Here is a 17,312-nt window from a genome sequence, read left to right on the forward strand (position 1 = left end):
CAAGGTCACACAGCTGACAAGTGCCATTAAGAGCATCAGAGCCACAAGGAATCTGTGACCCATAGCCAGCAAGTCTTATTCACATGTCTACAACTCCATGTGTTTGTCCTCTTAGCTCCATTTACAACGTCACCAGGAATGTCAGCATGGTTAGTGGTAGGGAGTAGGAGACAGCACATACTCACAAGCGACTCTGAAAGCCAAAATCCATGAGCTATGCGAAAGTCAACTGTGAGCAGAGACTGCACTGTTCGGTAGTGTCATTCACAAAGGCCCCCATGATCCTGCTGGAGGCTCTTAGACTCTTAGAGAGGCTTCTCACCCACCTCCTCTTTTCTGCAGCATTTCCATCTTTCTCCAATTATTTTTTCCCTATGAAAACTCCCTGGAAACAGCCCAGTTACTTAAGCATTCAGTTTAATTAAAAAGAAAAAAGAAGCTGGGCACAGTGGTTCACGCCTATAATCCCAGCACTTTGGGAGGCCAAGGCAGGTGGATCACCTGAGGTCAGGAGATCAAGACCAGCCTGGCCAACATGGTGAAACTCCATCTCTACTAAAAATACAAAAAATTAGGTGGGCGTGGTGGTGGGTGCCTGTAATCCCAGCTACTTGAGAGGCTGAGGCAGGACAACTGCTGGAACCTAGGAGGTGGAGGTTGCGGTGAGCTGAGATGGCACCACTGCATTCCAACCTGGGCAACAGAGCGAGACTCCGTCTCAAAAAAACAAAACAGGAAAGGATGCATTTACAAAGAACCACAACAAACCAGAGGTAATAGTTATAACAGTTTTATTCAAGTCTCTGTGTGCTCTGGCGTTGAGACCAGGCTGAGATCAGCATTACACTGTAATACAATAAGAGGTTTAGCCATTGAACCAAGCCTGCTTGGCATCCCTAGTTAACAATTTACAGTACCTCGAAAGAAAAAAAAAGCCAAAGGAAAGAACCTGGTAAGTTTCCTTCAGAACTTTTTCATCTTTAAATATTGTTGACAACATACAATAACTTAAATCCCAAAGCAAAGTGGGAATTCAAGGACACGGGGTCAGGACACATGGACAAGACATTGGAGCAGAGAAGGTCTAGGGATAAAAACTAGTAGCTAATTACAGAGGAACCAAACAAACACATACGTGAACTTTCACTTCACCTAGACTTAAAAGCCCTAAGGGGGAGGAAAAATCCCAAAGAAAGCTTTTCTGTGAACTAAGTAAAACCCGCCTCCAACTCCTTTCCTTAATCCTCTAAAAGCCTTAGACATATCTGGGTTTTGGCAGGGAGTGGCTGTGGGCGAATGTGCAGGATGCGTAGGGAGGGACATCAGAGAAGAAAGTAAGCAAGTTCATCACCTCCCTTCTTTGCTACAACTGGGTATCAAGGGCATGTGGCTCAACGCGACAAAGAGGCAAAAGCCTGACCTCAAGCGCCCAGGGAGGAGACACAAGCTATAGCAAGGCTTCCGAGCTTCAGAGACTGACAGAAAAGTGAGGAGAAGCTGGAATGAAGGGCAGCAACAGGGCACCTGCGGGCTGGAAACAGAGGAGAGAGGCTCACAGCCTTCAGTGGTGTTGGGAGAAGAGCTACAGAATTGACATGTCCAGTTCCTGTGCGCTTCAAACCCCTGGAGTCATGGAGAGGAAACAGGGAGAGGAAGGCAGCCAGCAGCATCGAGGATGTCAGCTGAGACCTGCGAGGGTGCAAGTCCGGTCACAGGCAGACGACAGGCAAGCCAAGGACACAACTCCTCCTTGGGCAAAGGGCAATCTCAAAACCTAGGTGGACCTGAGCTAGGCCAACTTTATCTCAAGGGCTTCTAAGCAGTGGCTTAGAAATGTGCTCAGAGGAAAAAGACAGGTGACTTTGCAACCCAGCAGATTAGCAACTTGCTTCCTAGCAGTGTGACCCTGGGCAAATTACAGAGTCATCAGAGCCTTGGTTTCCACATCCTTAGATGGGGGTAATACCCACATCCCAGAATTATTGTAAGGAGTCAAAAATTACATATATATGTGAATCACTAGGACAGCACCACCCCCCCACATGGAAAAAAATTATCATGTATTATCAGTCTTCATTAGTAGGCCGGGATACATCTACGCCTCAGTCTGATGGTGATGAAGAGCCACAGCCAGCATGGCATCTGAACTGGAGGTAGAGATAAACGATAAGAATGAAATAAAGATGAGAGAAGATGAGGAGGGTGGTGGAAATGATACTAGCAGAGGATGTGATGGCCAAATTCTGAAGACTCACTGGGCAGGCACAGAGCTAGGGATTGTGGCTCTTGGCATGCCAGGGAGTGAAAAAGCCTCCATTCACTTCAGTCCCTTCTGAAATCTGGAGGAGAGAATGAATGAAGTTCATTCACTTCTGGAATTCAAACATGTTCCAAAGAGGTTTAAGATGAGAATCTAAAGGAGCCTCTCTGCCGTAATCACCTCCCTTCTCCAGGGAACATACACACACACAAGTGCCCTCAGGGCTGCAGAGTCAGATAGGCAGCCAGAGAACACCAAGGAAATGTCACACCCAGGTGTAGATCCAAAGTTAAAAGCTCCTAGGTGTTTCATTGCTGTAAGTCTACACACTCCTATTTAAACGGGAGCACCCCCCAGAGAGCTGCTGGCTCACTCAGGACTTGAGGGGAAGGGCAAGAAAAAAAAACATAAAACCTATTTCACAGTGGTACCTAAGCCCCTCTCACAGAGGGCAGGCAGGGCTGTGTCTACAGTGGAGTGAGGCCCTCGCCTTGGGTTAAAATTTAAGGGGGTGCCAAAAAACAAAGAACCTCGGTAATCAAGATAAATCATATTCCAATGCAGTATTTTTTAAAAATCAGAGTTACTGAAAAATTCCACGATGAATACAGTATCAAAATTTTAAGTCAGGTTTTGTCTGGGTTGGTGTCCAGGTGTGAAGGATCTCAGGAACGGACAGCATACTACTTCTGAAACCTGGCCTTGGACTTCAGTTGAGTGTAGGGCAAGGAACAGCGACGTCCCTGGGGCCCTCGCTCCCCAAGGCTCCGCTTGTGACTACTCTGACCTCTAGGTTCAGAATGCCCAGACGTCTATCCCTCATGTCCCGGTAGGAGAGGCCTGTCTGTGCACCCTTGGAATTGTATTCTGCTGTCCAATCCTGAGACACCTAACTAGTTAGACACCTATCTCGATAGACACCTATAATGTCCACACCTGCCAATCAACCTAGTAAAACTAGGAGGCCAGGTCAGACCAGACAGGTAGGAAGATGGGTTAGGGGAAAGTCGGGTCTGTTTCCAAGGGTTAACAAAGAGTGGTGTGGAAAAACTCAGCTCCCACAACCAGCTGGGCCCCAAGGCTCTTCTCCCTTTCCAGCTCAAGGCCCAAAGCAGGCTCCCTGTAGGGGATGGGGAACCACAGGCAGTAAGAATCAGGAAGGACCAGTCCTACTGGCTCCTGATCATGAAGTGAGCCCAAAATGCTGAAGAGCAAAGCCAGGGTTCCCTAGGTAGTTTACGGAGGCCATGGTACTTCCAGGGCCCAAGATGGGAAATGAATGAGGAAGCGGGTGGACATGACTGTCAATATCTCATCAGGACAAAATGAGAAACAGCATTCTGAGAGGAAGTCCATAAGAGACTCACCTGGCCCGCACAGCTAACCAGAAATCCCGGGCTGAGTCACACTAATTAGGCACCTCAACCCTGTTAATTAGCCTTAATCGACAGGATTTCAGCTTCCTCCTCCTGCCTTCCAACACCAGCACCTGAAGTGGTGAGCACCCACCCAGGTAGCAATGCCAGGGAAAAGCCCAGTAATAGCAATGGATTTTCCTTTCACATGTGAATTTTCATTAATTTGAATTCCTAATCTAGGAATATGCTGATCCGAAAGAAGAGATGCATTTGGTAATGTCTTTCTAACCATAGTATACCTTGACAAAGACAAGTCATTCTCAGACCTAAAGCCAAAGAGAGAGGCAGGTACATTAGGGTGAACCATATGTAACAGCTGATATTCGACTGTTTTTGCAATAAAACTGTACATATATTTCACACACACGCACACTTTTCTGTACCAAGGGAAGTGATCTGGCAAGGCTGCATTTTCTGTGCAGGACTCATGGTTCCAGGACCATACATTTTAAAGTTAGAAGGGCTTCAGGAGGGAAAATAGATGGCATCGTCCCCAGTTCACAGTAGGCTTCTAAAGTCCAGAGAGGGGGAAAGATGTGTGCAAATTCACACACCCAGGAAGTACGCAGCTTTGATCACCAGGTTCCTGCCAACATGGTTTCAACCCCAAGGTGTGCCATTCACAGCCATCCAGTCTTCAGTGTCCTCTGCTCTTTGCTTTGTTAAAAGTGAGCTGGATGAGTTAGGATTGCTCAGGAGGTGTCTCCTTCACACAACAGAAGGAGAGAGGGAGGACTATAATGAGAGGACCACAGAGGCAAAAGAGTTCATGAAAAGTCAGGTCTAGATGTCCTAGGGGTATCTCATTGTGTCCCTGAGCAACAGTAACCTGAGGGAAAGGGGGCTTAGTGACGATGACACATATCCCAAGGGTAAGGGGACCCTTTTCCAAAGATTATTCCAGGAACTGGGATGATTCCAGCCTCTAAACAAATCAGACTGATGACCCCAAGAAATGAGAGACAACCAACTGTCACTCTGATGTTGCTACCAACCTCCCTCTCCCATTTCCTTCTCTGTAAGACACAAATGGTGAGGATGACATTGGCAGACAGCGTCCGACAAGTTAAGTGGGGGAATTAGGAAAGAATGCTTGTCAATACCAGGTGCTACATACATGCGGCAGAAGGGCATGGGCCTGACGGGGGCTCCCATTAGTCATGCTCAGCCACCTCCAAATCACTCCTCTTCCAGAAGCCAGAGGACGAAAGAAAAGGCAAGTTGCCTCAAGGCAAAGGTGATGAGAGCCACACTCTCAACTTCAGCAATTCATCCTGTAGAGATGAAGGAGCTGGCAAGGAGCTACGGCGCTTCACTGACCTTCTGATACATACACCCAACCCCCTTGAGAGGAAAGCATGTGATGATTGCTTTTAAAGGAAGGAAATCTAAGAGGGGCTAAAGAGACAAGCCTATGGCCATACAGCAAAAGCAGAATGATGAATGTAGCCAACCTGTTCAGTTCTGAGCCCGGTGGCATCACTCAGCAATTAGTCCAAGCCACTTTTTCATTTCTCTTCATTTGAATTTTCATCTTTAAGCATTTCCCCTTCTCTACTAGCAAGTGTATCAAATGTACAAGGAAAATGATGTCATTTCCCAAAGGTCAGGAGGAAAAGTTAGCACTATTCTGAGTTGTCCAAATGTAAGGTATCATTGTGGCTATTACTGTTACCACCAGACCCTAGGGATGCCACAGGATGCCAAGTGAAGAAGATCCACCAAAGCCTCTCAGAAACAACATACAGATAACTGAGGTATCTACTCAGCCTCCTGGCAGCAGTCTGGATTCCCAAGGGGGTCAACAAGGGATAATCCGAATCAGCGGAAGGAGCTGAAGAACCCAAGAAGCAGGGGCAGAGAACAATAACTGTTCCTACTATCATCTTCCATGAAGTTGAGCACCTGCCAGGAGCAGAAGGAATGTGTCTTTGTGCAAAGGGAAGGCAGGGGAAAAGGGGGCCGGCTACGGCCACTCAAGTGGCTTCATTCACAGCTTCAGGGCGTGCTCCTGACCAGGACCACAGAACAAGGGAACTCCAGTGAAGAGAAAGCCACTGAGACCTGCTACTACAATACAGATCCTTAGCCCATCTCCAGCCTTGACCCACAGAGAGAGTGCAGCAGTCAGGGCCCATCAGAGACCAGGTGTGTAGGAGTTGAGAGATGGTAACTGTTCCTTCTTCATGGATGCTCACAGTAGCACCTTTAGATAACCCTGCTTTTGGCTTCTTTCAGGTACAATTATTTCCTCAGCAAAGACCCAGCCTTCCTTTATCTTTCCCCACAGTAGACAAGTAAGGATGGTATTCAACCTGTCACTCAATGGCAGGTGACCATCATTCAGTCTACACTACATCATACACTACATCTAGAAAGATGGCTGCAACCTAACACAATGGCAAAAGTTAAAAATGAGCAAAGGAAAAATCTCTGCCTCATACCACAGAGCATTGTGTACAGGCAGCATGGTCTGGAGGGCCATAAGAGTGCCATTTAGTGAAGCCAAGGATATACAGATGTGTTCATGGCTTAGCCTGAGATAATGGAGGGCCTGGGGGAAGGAAGGCACAGAACAGACTTTTTTTTTGAGATGGAGTTTCGCTCTTGTTGCCCAGGCTGGAGTGCAATGGCGCGATCTTGGCTCACTGCAACCTCCGCCTCCCAGGTTCAAGCGATTCTCCTGCCTCAGCCTACCGAGTAGCTGGGATTACAGGCATGTACCACCATGCTTGGGTAATTTTTTTTGTATTTTTAGTAGAGATGGGGTATCTCCATGTTGATCAGACTGGTCTCGAACTCCTGACCTCAGGTGATCCACCCGCCTCTGCCTCCCAAAGTGCTGGGATTACAGGCGTGAGCCACTGCGCCCGGTCAGAACAGACTTTGTATGTACTTCTCCCCATCAAGAATGAAGAACAATCATTTGGTTGCCTGGAACTGCTGGTAAGATTCACATTTTTTCCTCCTAGCCCAGGAGTAGGGGAATAGGGACAAAAACAGTATCTTACATACTGGCTTCACTGAACAAAGAGGAGGACACAGAAGAGAAACAATAACAAAATCTTGGGCAATAAAACCAGTAGCGCCTTCCTGTCCAAGACTTGGTGGGCCCCTTGAACCACAGTGCTAATGGGCTCATAAAGCAAGGAACAATTTGAAAACCAAGGTCACCCCTTTAGTGATCACCAAGGCAGGACATCTATCCTAGTTATAGAGAAAGAGCAGTGACCAACTCATCACTGTTGCCAGCTGCACATCCAGGCAGCAAATGCAAGGAACCTGCTGAGTGACCTCCAAGACAAAAGACAGTGGAGCAGCATTCAGAGAGTCTCGAGGGAAGAGGGGAATGACCTCGAGACTCTACTCCCAATCAAGTCATCATTCCCACATAAAGACAACTGTTCACACATAACACAGGAGGCCGCAGAGTAGTGGCATGGAGAAGACATACATGAGAAAGCTTTAGAGGAAGCTCAATATTCAAGTTAAGGAAATAACTTCCAGAAAGGTCAGGGTTGGCCTCTGCTATCCTTCCTACTTCGCTCATGGTCCAGAGCCCAGCATGAGGGGCTACCTGTGCACAGGTCTTGGTCAGTTTCCAGTATGGGGAACCTAAAGGTTATTGTACATCAGGGGCTCCCTGGGCACCCTATAAATAGCACTTTGCCACATGCATTTACAGAAGGTACTCCTGCTGGCTCCATTTTACTTCAAGGGCATCACAACATGGATGGCCCAGTTGAGAGTGAATTCCCAAGTCCCAGGGTTTAGGTGGCCATATGGTATTCTGCTTCACATGCTGTTCTAGGGCATTGCAGTGATATCTACTAACTAAACATAACTGAAAGCCCACAACCAGGGATTAGAGTGAAGACCAAACGAAGGGAGTAACACATAAAGTTCAGACAACAAAAGGAACAGATAGTGGAATTTTGTTTCTGACTTAGAACTGGCACCAGTGAGTGAGTCCCCCAGGAAACTATTCCTGGGATGAGCATATGATTGTATCCGAACCTGGTCTGATGAGGTCCTGACCCCAAGTAGCTAGATGGGTACCCTCAACAGTTGCTGGTTTGCCCTTTGCCGAGAGTTTCCAAAAAGAACAAGGACATACTTCATGAACCTCTTCACTGCAACTTTACTATATTTTTCCTAACACCCCCGTTCCCCTGTTCTCACTGAGGCAGTTCCCCTTTCCACCTGTGGGCTCAAACAAATAGGTGGGGCACCTGGAAGTGCAGATAGGTAGTGCCAGGTCTATCAAGCCCTATGACCCCACGCTGGGCCACCTTGCTTTCGGTCTTCCTGCTAGCATGAAAGGGCTTAGGACACAGAAAAGCTCCTATCTCGAACCAAGCCAGATTCCCATTCCTGGGTGTTGGGGTACAGTGGAGGAGGAGCAAAATCAATCACAGAATATCCAATACTGGTGTTTCAGAAGCTGAACTCGGGGCTGACAAAGGGACCCCAGGACAGCTCTGCGCACACCCAATTGGCTGAGGAGAGGGAGCAGCAGACAGATTTGGCTGAGTGACTCTGCAGGGTCACTGTAAAGGCAAGGAAGACTGTGGAGGGTGGGGGACATGCATGCACCCCTCCCTCCCCTATACAGCCAGAGCTAGTGGCCACAGCCCTTCCAGTGGACATGGGTAGAAAGGCCCTGCAGGGCAGGAGACCCTCTGAAGTGGCCCTGTTTCCATCCCTTCCATCTTCAAAGTGCATTGTCAGTGCAAGAAGTAGGGCTGGATCTCAGGGGGTCCAACCCTGAGAAAGGGTTGTGCCCGCCAGCTCCCCTCATCTCCGCCAGCTGTCCCCCTTGACCGCCCCAATCCTTTTCATGCTAAGACCAGAACTCCTGCTGGATCTCATAAGGGGCAGGCCTGTGCGTGTTCAGTTCCGCTCTGCACAGCGGCACGGTGCTGTCCTGACTCTGCCCCTCTGCATCCAGGTCCAGGAGCGTCCGCTCGGTGGGGGGCAGTGGCCCTGTCTGGAACGGGAGCAGGGCTGGAGCCCAAGGCCCGCCTCCTCTACAGTGCTGCTACTGGCTAGGCAAAAGCGGAGTCCAGGTGCTGGGCGTCTCTGTGCTAGAGCTGTTGGCTGGGGAGGTGCTGCGGGCATGGCTGGGGGACACAAACCACCAAGGGTCCAGTCGTTGCCGGTTGGCAGAAGGACGCGGCCGAGGCAGAAACTCCAGGGTCTTGGGTCTCTCCAAGGTAGAGTCCTGCTGAGTGTTCCAGCGCCTTGGGGTTGGGGGGAAGACCACATTGGGGTCAGGGAGACGGGGGAATTCACCTGGGTCTCGGCTGGGACTGGGGTTTTCAACATTCCTGGTCAAAAGACAAAGGGAGAAGCATCAGATGATGTGCCATATTTCGGGGTTAGATATCCACTACTCCCCCACAACACTACCATATCCCTATGCACTCAGGACAACATGAATCACCAAACGTTTGTGGAGCACCTACTGGGAGGCACCGGGGATACAGTAGTGAACTAGAAGGCCATGATCCTTGTATCTGGTAAGAATAATAGGACATATGGGGGTCATATCTGTAATGAAATAACTTGAGGCAGATGTTGGCAAATGACACACAAGCTAGCCACCTGTGTTTATAAACAAGGTTTTAGGTGGAGTGCAGTGGCTCATGCCTATAATCCCAGCACTTTGGGAGGACAAGGCAGGAGGATCACTTAACCCCAGGAGTTCAAGACCAGGCTGGGCAACATGATGAAACCCCATCTCTACAAAATTTTTTTGTGAAATTAGCCATGCCTGTAGTCCCAGCTACTTGGGAAGCTGAGGCAAGAGGATCACTTGAACCCAGGAGGCTTCAGTGAGCTATAATTACACCACTACACTCCAGCCCGGGTGACAGAGTGAGACTCTGTCTCAAAAAAAGAAAAAAAGGAATACGATAAAATTTTATTGAAACAGCCACATCTAGTGTCTGCTTTCCCACTACGGCGGCGTAGTTGAGTAGTTACAACAGAAACTGCACGGCCTACAAAGCCTAAAATATTTACTATCTGGCCCTTCACCAAAAAAGCTTGCTGCCTCCTGACTTAAGGGCATGTCTGTTCATTTGCTGTTCATTCATGTAATAAACATGTGACAGGAACAGAGCTAGGTATCAGAAGTCCAAAGGTGAGTAATGTAGGGTTTCTGTTCCCAAATAGGTCACATATCTGAGTATAACAAAAAACGGGACGGCAGGTCAAATCAAACATTTAAATACAATTGTTGTTGACACTTAAATCTCATTGAAAGGGTATTACCATCCCCCCTTTCCCTATTGGATTAGAGGCTGTTTCCAAGTCAGACTTAGGTCTTCCAGGGAGCAAGAGATGGTGACAGGAATGAGACGGGACAGGAAAGAGTGTGTGCCCCCAGGTGTGTCAGGTGTTGAGGGCAGTCATATGCACAGGGATAGCAGTTTACCTGGACTCATCTCCATGCCTGAGGAGGCAAGTATGAGTCAGGGGTGAGTGACGAAGGGTGTGATGAATGGGTGGAAGCCTGCCTTCTGAGTGCGTGTGAACTAATGCTATAATGAGAGGCAAAATCCCAGCTATGTGGCAGAAAATACCCCTTCCACGTGCAGTGCAAGATTCCTTCCTGGAAAATGCATCATCCTCCTCAGGGAATAACTAGAAGCTAGACTCCTTCCCTTCCTGTGCCCCGAAAACTACCCTAAGACTCAGGGCCTGGACATTCCAAAGGAGTCCCAGGTCTTCTGATTCTTCCTAGAACCTGCCTGTCTTCTTTCAATCCTCAGGGAAGACCCCTGAGGCACAGGTCAGACAGAAGTCAGCCAGCCCTGGCTGCCTCCCTGATACCAAATCTGTATTTCTTGATTGGCTAAGAGGAGGAATGATATTCATGCAAGTCCAGAAGTGGAAAGAGAAAATGAGGTCTGCAAACATCTTCACTCCCTGAGGAGGCACAAAGAAAGGAAAGAGAAAAGAGGAGGAAGACTCACCTGCTCCAGGACTGGGGCTCAACCCATTGCTGGAGGGGCTCCTGCTGGCTAGGAGAGTCTCTGGCTTAAGGGCCCCATCAGAAGGAGTCCGCCGGTGACTGCTGGGCTGCGAGGGGGCGGTGAGGGTGACGTGGGTGGGAGTCAGAGATTGATTAGGATCTCGTTTGAAGCGCTCCACTCGGACATTGACCAGGGGGTTGTGGGTACAAGGGGTCAGGGGAGGGGCCTCAACTGGGCTGACTGGCATCTCGTACACGACAATTTCATCACTGTCAGAGCGCAGCAGGGAGCGTGTGGAGTTGCACTCGGAGATGGAGGAGAGGGAGAGCAGTGTCAGGGAGGCAGAGGGGTCTCCTAGCAATAGCATGGGCTCTTCCTTCTTGAAGAGCTTTCGGGATGGGGGGCTGGTGCTCCGACGAGGACGGCTGGACCTCTGAAAAAGACCCTCCCGTCTTTTCTTCTCCTCCCGAGCTGGTGGCTCAGGCTCCTCCAGGGGAAGCAACTGGCACTTGCCAGCTTCCAGCAAGTCAAACCCTAGGCCTGTGGCTGCCAGAACAGCCCCACAGCCGAGTAGAGCCACCTCGCAGCGGCGGTGGTGAGCACTGCCCCGCTTGAGGCTGTTGGTTGGTGTCAGCTGAGGGGTACTGGTGGCCGAGTTGACTGGGGTGGGCTCCTCATGGATTCCATCACTGGAGGGGCCATCCCCATCCTCTCCACGAGGGAATGGGATACAGAGGTAGGACTGGCTGGGTGAATGCTGTAGGCGACTCTCTCCACTCCCTGGGCCTTCACTGTCCTCATCCTCTGTGAAGATGACAAGAGCAGAAGAGAAAAAGGAAATGGAAGTGAGGTGACAGGAATAAGAATCTGGCCCTTTCCCCTAAACCCAGGCCTCCTGTCCCAGTCTCAGGGACACAAAGGTTAAATGGTATGATGACCAGGACATGAAATTGAACACTGAACCAAGGGGGCTTTATCCAACCCCCAACACAGGGAAACCACTCTCTATTCCAGAGCCCATTTCCTTATAGCAGAAGAAAAGATCCGCTAATTTGCCATTTCTTTCATAAGGGACCTGTGATGGTGACTTGGGTATCCACTTGACTGGACTGAGGGATGCTTGCATGGCTGGTGAAGCACAGTTGCTGGGGGTGTCTGTGAGGCTGTTTCCAGGGGAGACTGAGATGGGAGTCAAGGGGCAGGGAGAGGAAGACCCACCTTCAATGTCGGTGGGCACCACCCAACTGGCTGCCAGCAAGGCTAGAACAAAGCAGGCAGAAAAAGGGGGATGCTCAGCTTGCTTAGCTTGCTCTCTCTGTTTCTCCCTTCCGGACAGGGACACGTTTTCTCCTCTTGCCCTTGGAAATCAGAGTCCAGGTTCTTCATCCTTTGGACTCTCAGACGTATAACAGAGGCCTTTTGGGGGCTCTCAGGCCTCAGACTGGGGGCTGCACTGCTGGTTTCCCTGGTGTTAAGGCTTTCAAACTGGGACTGAGCCACTCTACTGTCTTCCCTGGGAGCCACACTACAGGCTTTTCTCATTCTCCAGCTTGCAGACGGCCTATCATGGGGCTTTGCCTTTGTAATTGTGTGAGCCAATTCTCCCTAATAAACTTCCTTTTGGTTCCTATTGGTTCTCTCCCTCTGGAAAACCCTGACTAATAACGGCCCCTTAACACAAAGTGCAGTATGAGTTTCTAGAACACTGAACATTCTAGAACAAAAACATTCCCAATGTTTTTGTACCTTAAAATTAAAAGGGCCTCTAGATTTCTAGGACAATGGCCTAGCAACTTGTCTTAGGACCAGTCTCCCGCAAAGGATTGGAATCCCTAGTGTAGGACACCCAGTCGACTCTGCTGACTGATGTATGATGACCCTGGAATCCCTAGTGCAGGACAGCCAGTCTACTCTGTTGGCTGATGTATTATGACCATGGAACTCTACAGACAGCATCATCTGAGAGGCAGCATGGAGAAGCACCTCCCCATTCAGTCATCACAGGGCAACACGGGAAAAGCTTCCTGGGAGGAAGGCTACAGTGTCCTTACTGCCATCCCCCACTTTGTGGACTCGCCACACTGGGGAACTAGATCCAGATAAGGTCAATGAATGATATAATGCCTCACCCATCTGCACTGCCCTAAGAAGACTATGACTGGTCCCTTGGGATAGAATTTCAAGGGCAGGCTCCACGGCAGCAGCAGGAGGAAATGATAATTTGGGGAGACTCAATGAAATGGGAGCGGAGCAAACTAAGAAGGGATAGGGTGGGGGGCAGGAGTTGAGTAGAAGGGGAGACGGCCTCCATGAAGCAGTGACAGGGGTCCTTAAACAGTCCTAGAAGCTTGGGCAAGAATGCCCCAAGGGAGCAGGGAGAGAGCCAAGACAGGAGCTATGCTTACCCATCTCCATAAGGCTGGTGAACCCTGGCAGGGCCGGGCTACTCCTCGGGCCCTTCACCAGGTTGGGGGCACTGGACGACCACTGCTTATATCCATCTACCAGGGACTTGAGGCTGAATCAGACGAAAAGAGGAAACTGTCAGAACTGGTTACCTTCCTTACTCGACCCTCAGCTCCATGGGGCTATGGAAACGTCTCTCCCTGCCTGCTTCATTCTACCCAAGAGCCTTGGAGTACATACAGGCAATGACCCTTACCAAGCCCACCTGCTTCACAAACAGAAATGCACATGCTCCAGGGAAGAAAAGGGCAATGACATGACCCACCCCCCTCACATGCTGCTGTGGAACTGTAGAAAGAACTAGTGGGCAGGCTGGCAAGCAGACAGAAAGAATAAGGGTGGCCCTGCTGGCAGGGGGCTTGCCTGAGCCCATCTTAAGAGAGAAGCACTCAAAGCAGACACTGGACACAACACATTCATGGCATTACAGTTATTATGATGCAAAGACCTGCAAAGCCAGGCAAGCACTGAGCGGCCGAGCTAGCAGAGGTGGATCAGGCTACTCCACACACAGCGTTTCTCAGGCTCTTTCCAAGCTTTATGGCATGCTTAGGCAATTTTCAAAGCCATCCCCTTTTCAAAAGGAAAGATCAACCAACAAAGCTACACCAACCCAGTGCACTGTGGGACAGACCTATGTGGGTAGTGCACAGTGCTGAAGCAGAGCCCTCGGTTTGTCTGGGGGTGGAGAGACAGAAGGACAGGGGCTCGCTTTCAAATCCCTATAATCAGCTCATATGGAAAGCCAGAAACTCTCCGAGGATATAGCCTGGGCACCCCGCCAACCACTTTGTAGGAGGGGGGAACCAGAGGCCTAGAAGCACTGGTCTTTTCCCTAGAGCACAGTAAAAGGGAGGACTGAGGAATCTGTGGGATATGGTTGCCCTGGAAATATCAGGATTATGACCAGAGTTGCTCTTTTTTTTTTTTTTTTTTGTTTAAGGCTAGAAAGAATCATTAAACTAAAGACCACTTTCCCCAAAGTCCCAGCCATCTTGAGAGAGACAGAAGATCAACTTTTTCCCTGTTCAGAATTCTGTTTCAAGTGCTATCAGAAATACCAGCAAATTAAAGTACATCCCAGCCACCACTGGTTTCAACCAAAATACCTGCTGAGACAGAGATAAGCCTGCTGCCAAACCCACAGCCTGGGGCTTCCAACTGAGACTCTCGTAACATTACTTCCAGCTCTGGATCCAGGAAAATCCAGACTAGTAAAGTCAAAACCAGTGCTGAAGACCAAAGGACAAATAGCCACATATCTAAGCCTCTCTAAAACCAAGCAGGAGTATCCTAATTGGAGTGGTCGGTGGAGTGAAGAATATGGTAAAATTAGATCAACACAGGAATTTTCCCAAGGTGCACAATGGTACTGCTTAAAACAAAAACAAAAAAGTCAGTTCAGCCCTGGCAATAATGAGGCTTGATTCTATGGGGTATGCTGTGAGAACAAGGAAATGGAAGGGACATTGTTACCAGGACAGTTGGTGAAAGGGTGAAGATAAGACTCACCCCAAGTGGAAATGTGGAGATTCTGACGGGGTACTTAAACCATTAGCTTTCTCACGTCTCTGAGGGGATCTTCAATGAATAAAGAGAATCAGTAGCAGGCAATGGAGGGCACATCCAGCTCAGCCTCTCCCACATCAAAGACGGACTCACACTATGTCGCCAGCTGTCTTCCTACTGTGCAGCCGCAAGGCCCACACCATGAAAGAATCTTAACAAGATGATCCTGTTTAAGCCACCACAGGCCCAGGACGAAGATCCCTGGGCACCTGCAGCACAGTTGCAGGGTCCCTGTGAACCCATAGATACCCAAGCAATCTACAGACAGGTATGCACGTTTTGGACAAATACGTATTATTTTTTAAAAGGATGAGGATGCAAAACTCACTTAACATTACTGAATTCAAAATGGCTTTTGTTCATCACGTTTTCTTTAGTTAAAAGGTACTAAAACCAGAAATATTATCACATAGAAGTTCTCAAAATTTCTGACATTAAAGAGGTCTTCACTCAAGCCTGGATAGAATATACTTTTATTCCTTCAAAAGGAACTGAGAATCATGAAAAAATTAAGTCATGTATTTTTTAATTCCTTCAAAAGTTTGTGAGGAAGAAGAAAATTCCAAAGTTAATATTTTGCAATGTGAAATAAAGTTAATTTACTACTAAGACCAAAAAAAAATTCTTTAAATGATGCAGAACCATAGGAATTATTAAAATCCATAGCCAGTCTGGTAAACTCTATCTGGAATCACATTAATGGCAAGAAATATCAAGAGACTCAGGGTGACTGAGTTTCTCAGACCCAGTTCAACCCTACTCTAGCCGATAGCTCAAAGGACAAACTGGAGAGCTCTCGCCCCTACAAAACTTAGTAGAAGAATCTGCTCCCCCAAGGATTCCATTGCTGGATTCTTACCTAGCTGAGGTAGTTTGCCCTATATATCTAAACTTTCTGCTCAAAGGTATCTAGTGATTTCCAAAGCCTAGCTTCAGAGAGTCAATCCTTTATGAATCAAACTGATTTTTACCTTCAGCTCAGATCTGACATCGGAAAATCATAGATTTTAGACATGGAATCTTAGTATTTAAAGGATTACCAAGGCCATTTGCAGGTTCAGGGCACTTGTAAGCCTGATCCCACTTATAAATGAGAAAACATAAGGTTACACAGCTAGGTATGGTGGTGCCAGGGTTCGTGCCCAGGCAGTTTGGTGCCAAAGTCAAAGATCTTCACTACTACACTATGAGTGCCTGGCCTGGGAAGAACCTAGGCTCAGGGGAAAATTTGACCCCCAGGCCTCAAGCCCATGAGTGAGAATACAAGCACACTCAAGGCTCTCAGCCCCCTTGTGCCCTGCCAGAGGAGGCCATCATACATGGCAGCATGGCTATGGGGTGAGACCTGAAAGAAGTTCTAGTGGCCCTGGAGTTGTATAAAACTGCACTACCAGGGCTGGGTTATTCTGCCTGCCCCTGCTTCAGGATGAACCTCTAGGCAAGAGAGTCCTGTTAACCTCTGCTCTTTCTTCTCTTTCCTCTGCATGAATGCTTTAAGGACGAAGAGCCAGGTATAAGCAGAACAGTCTGGAAGATCTTTTTACATTTGGTTAATGCTTGGGCTACTTGCTACTCTGAGTAGAATGCCTTCAGGGGTTGGCAAACTATAACTGGTGGGTTAAACCCTGCCGGCCACTTGCTTTTATAAGGTTTTACTGGAACACAGTCACGTTTGCTCATTTACATGTTGTCCATGGTCTCTGGCAGCTTCTGTGTTCCAACAGTGGAGCTCAAGAGTCATAGGAATCACAGGGCCTAAAATATATATTATCTGGCTCTTTATGGAAAAAGTTTTCCATGTCTGTCCTAGGAGGTTCCAGGAACACGGAGGTCGAAAAACTGTTGTAAAGATCAAGAAGCTTGCAATTTCTCAGAAAGCAATCAAACACACGACAGAGAAAAAAAGGTATTTCATATCCCATGTTTAAATGGTGCATCCATCTTCAAGTGAGAAAGAATTTCATGTCATCTGGCACTTACCCTTCATCTCCCGAGGCAAACTCCTTCTGACCAAGCGTCCCTGGCCCCCACGTCCGCCCCTTCTTCTTTGGGGCCCTCTTCTCCTCCTCCTCCCCTTCCTCCTTTGGGACAACTGAGCTCCTGCCCCAGGTTTTGCTGCTTTCACCTGGTGTCACTGTGAACAACAAGGGTTGGACAGGATCTAGAACATGGACAGACAGGGCTCCCCCAAACTAGCCTCTATACCACCAGACACACACACACACATTTGGAGCTGCAAGGAAGTTAGACCTTATCAAAAACTCTGTGCCCAAGTGGACCCTTCCAGGAAAGTAATGGAGTTCTCAGCCACCAATCATTTAGCTCTCTCAAAGTACTGAACATGGAAACACTTCTTCAATTTTCACAAATTCAATGTAAAGCCAGAGCTCAGGCCAGCCAGACAACAGAGTTCCAAACAGATCTGACTTAACTTGTTTTGTTGGGTGGGATTGGGTAGTGAGCAAATAAGGAGGCAGGCGAGGGGGGAAAAAAGACAAGGGGCAAGGAAGGCATGGAAATGCAGAAATCTTGGAAAGAAAAGGCTGGGAAGGAAGAAAATGAGGAGTTCAAGGTTATGGAAAAGGAAGTCAGGAGTAGGAGAGGGGGAAGGAACAG

The 17,312-nt window shown here is 48.5% G+C and overlaps 1 protein-coding gene across 2 annotated transcripts in view; it reads right to left on the reverse strand.

Moving 5' to 3' along the window:
- Nucleotides 1–774: 774 nt before the first annotated feature.
- Nucleotides 775–17,312, reverse strand: part of MAP3K9 (mitogen-activated protein kinase kinase kinase 9) — an 81,414-nt gene continuing 64,876 nt past the window's right edge. Inside the window, exons 7-11 of one of the 2 annotated variants that reach the window (XM_017882755.1) lie at nt 16,677–16,830; nt 14,640–14,708; nt 13,067–13,179; nt 10,662–11,465; nt 775–9,008 (exon numbers count right to left, since the gene is read on the reverse strand). In XM_017882755.1, coding sequence (XP_017738244.1) covers nt 8,572–9,008; nt 10,662–11,465; nt 13,067–13,179; nt 14,640–14,708; nt 16,677–16,830 — 1,577 coding nt within the window. In that variant the 3' untranslated portion in view covers nt 775–8,571. The remainder of the gene's footprint in view (nt 9,009–10,661; nt 11,466–13,066; nt 13,180–14,639; nt 14,709–16,676; nt 16,831–17,312) is intronic. The other variant, XM_017882756.1, reaches the window with a different exon arrangement.

Source organism: Rhinopithecus bieti, unplaced genomic scaffold (assembly GCF_001698545.2).
Source record: "Rhinopithecus bieti isolate Rb0 unplaced genomic scaffold, ASM169854v2 scaffold_13259, whole genome shotgun sequence".
Lineage (NCBI taxonomy): Eukaryota > Metazoa > Chordata > Mammalia > Primates > Cercopithecidae > Rhinopithecus > Rhinopithecus bieti.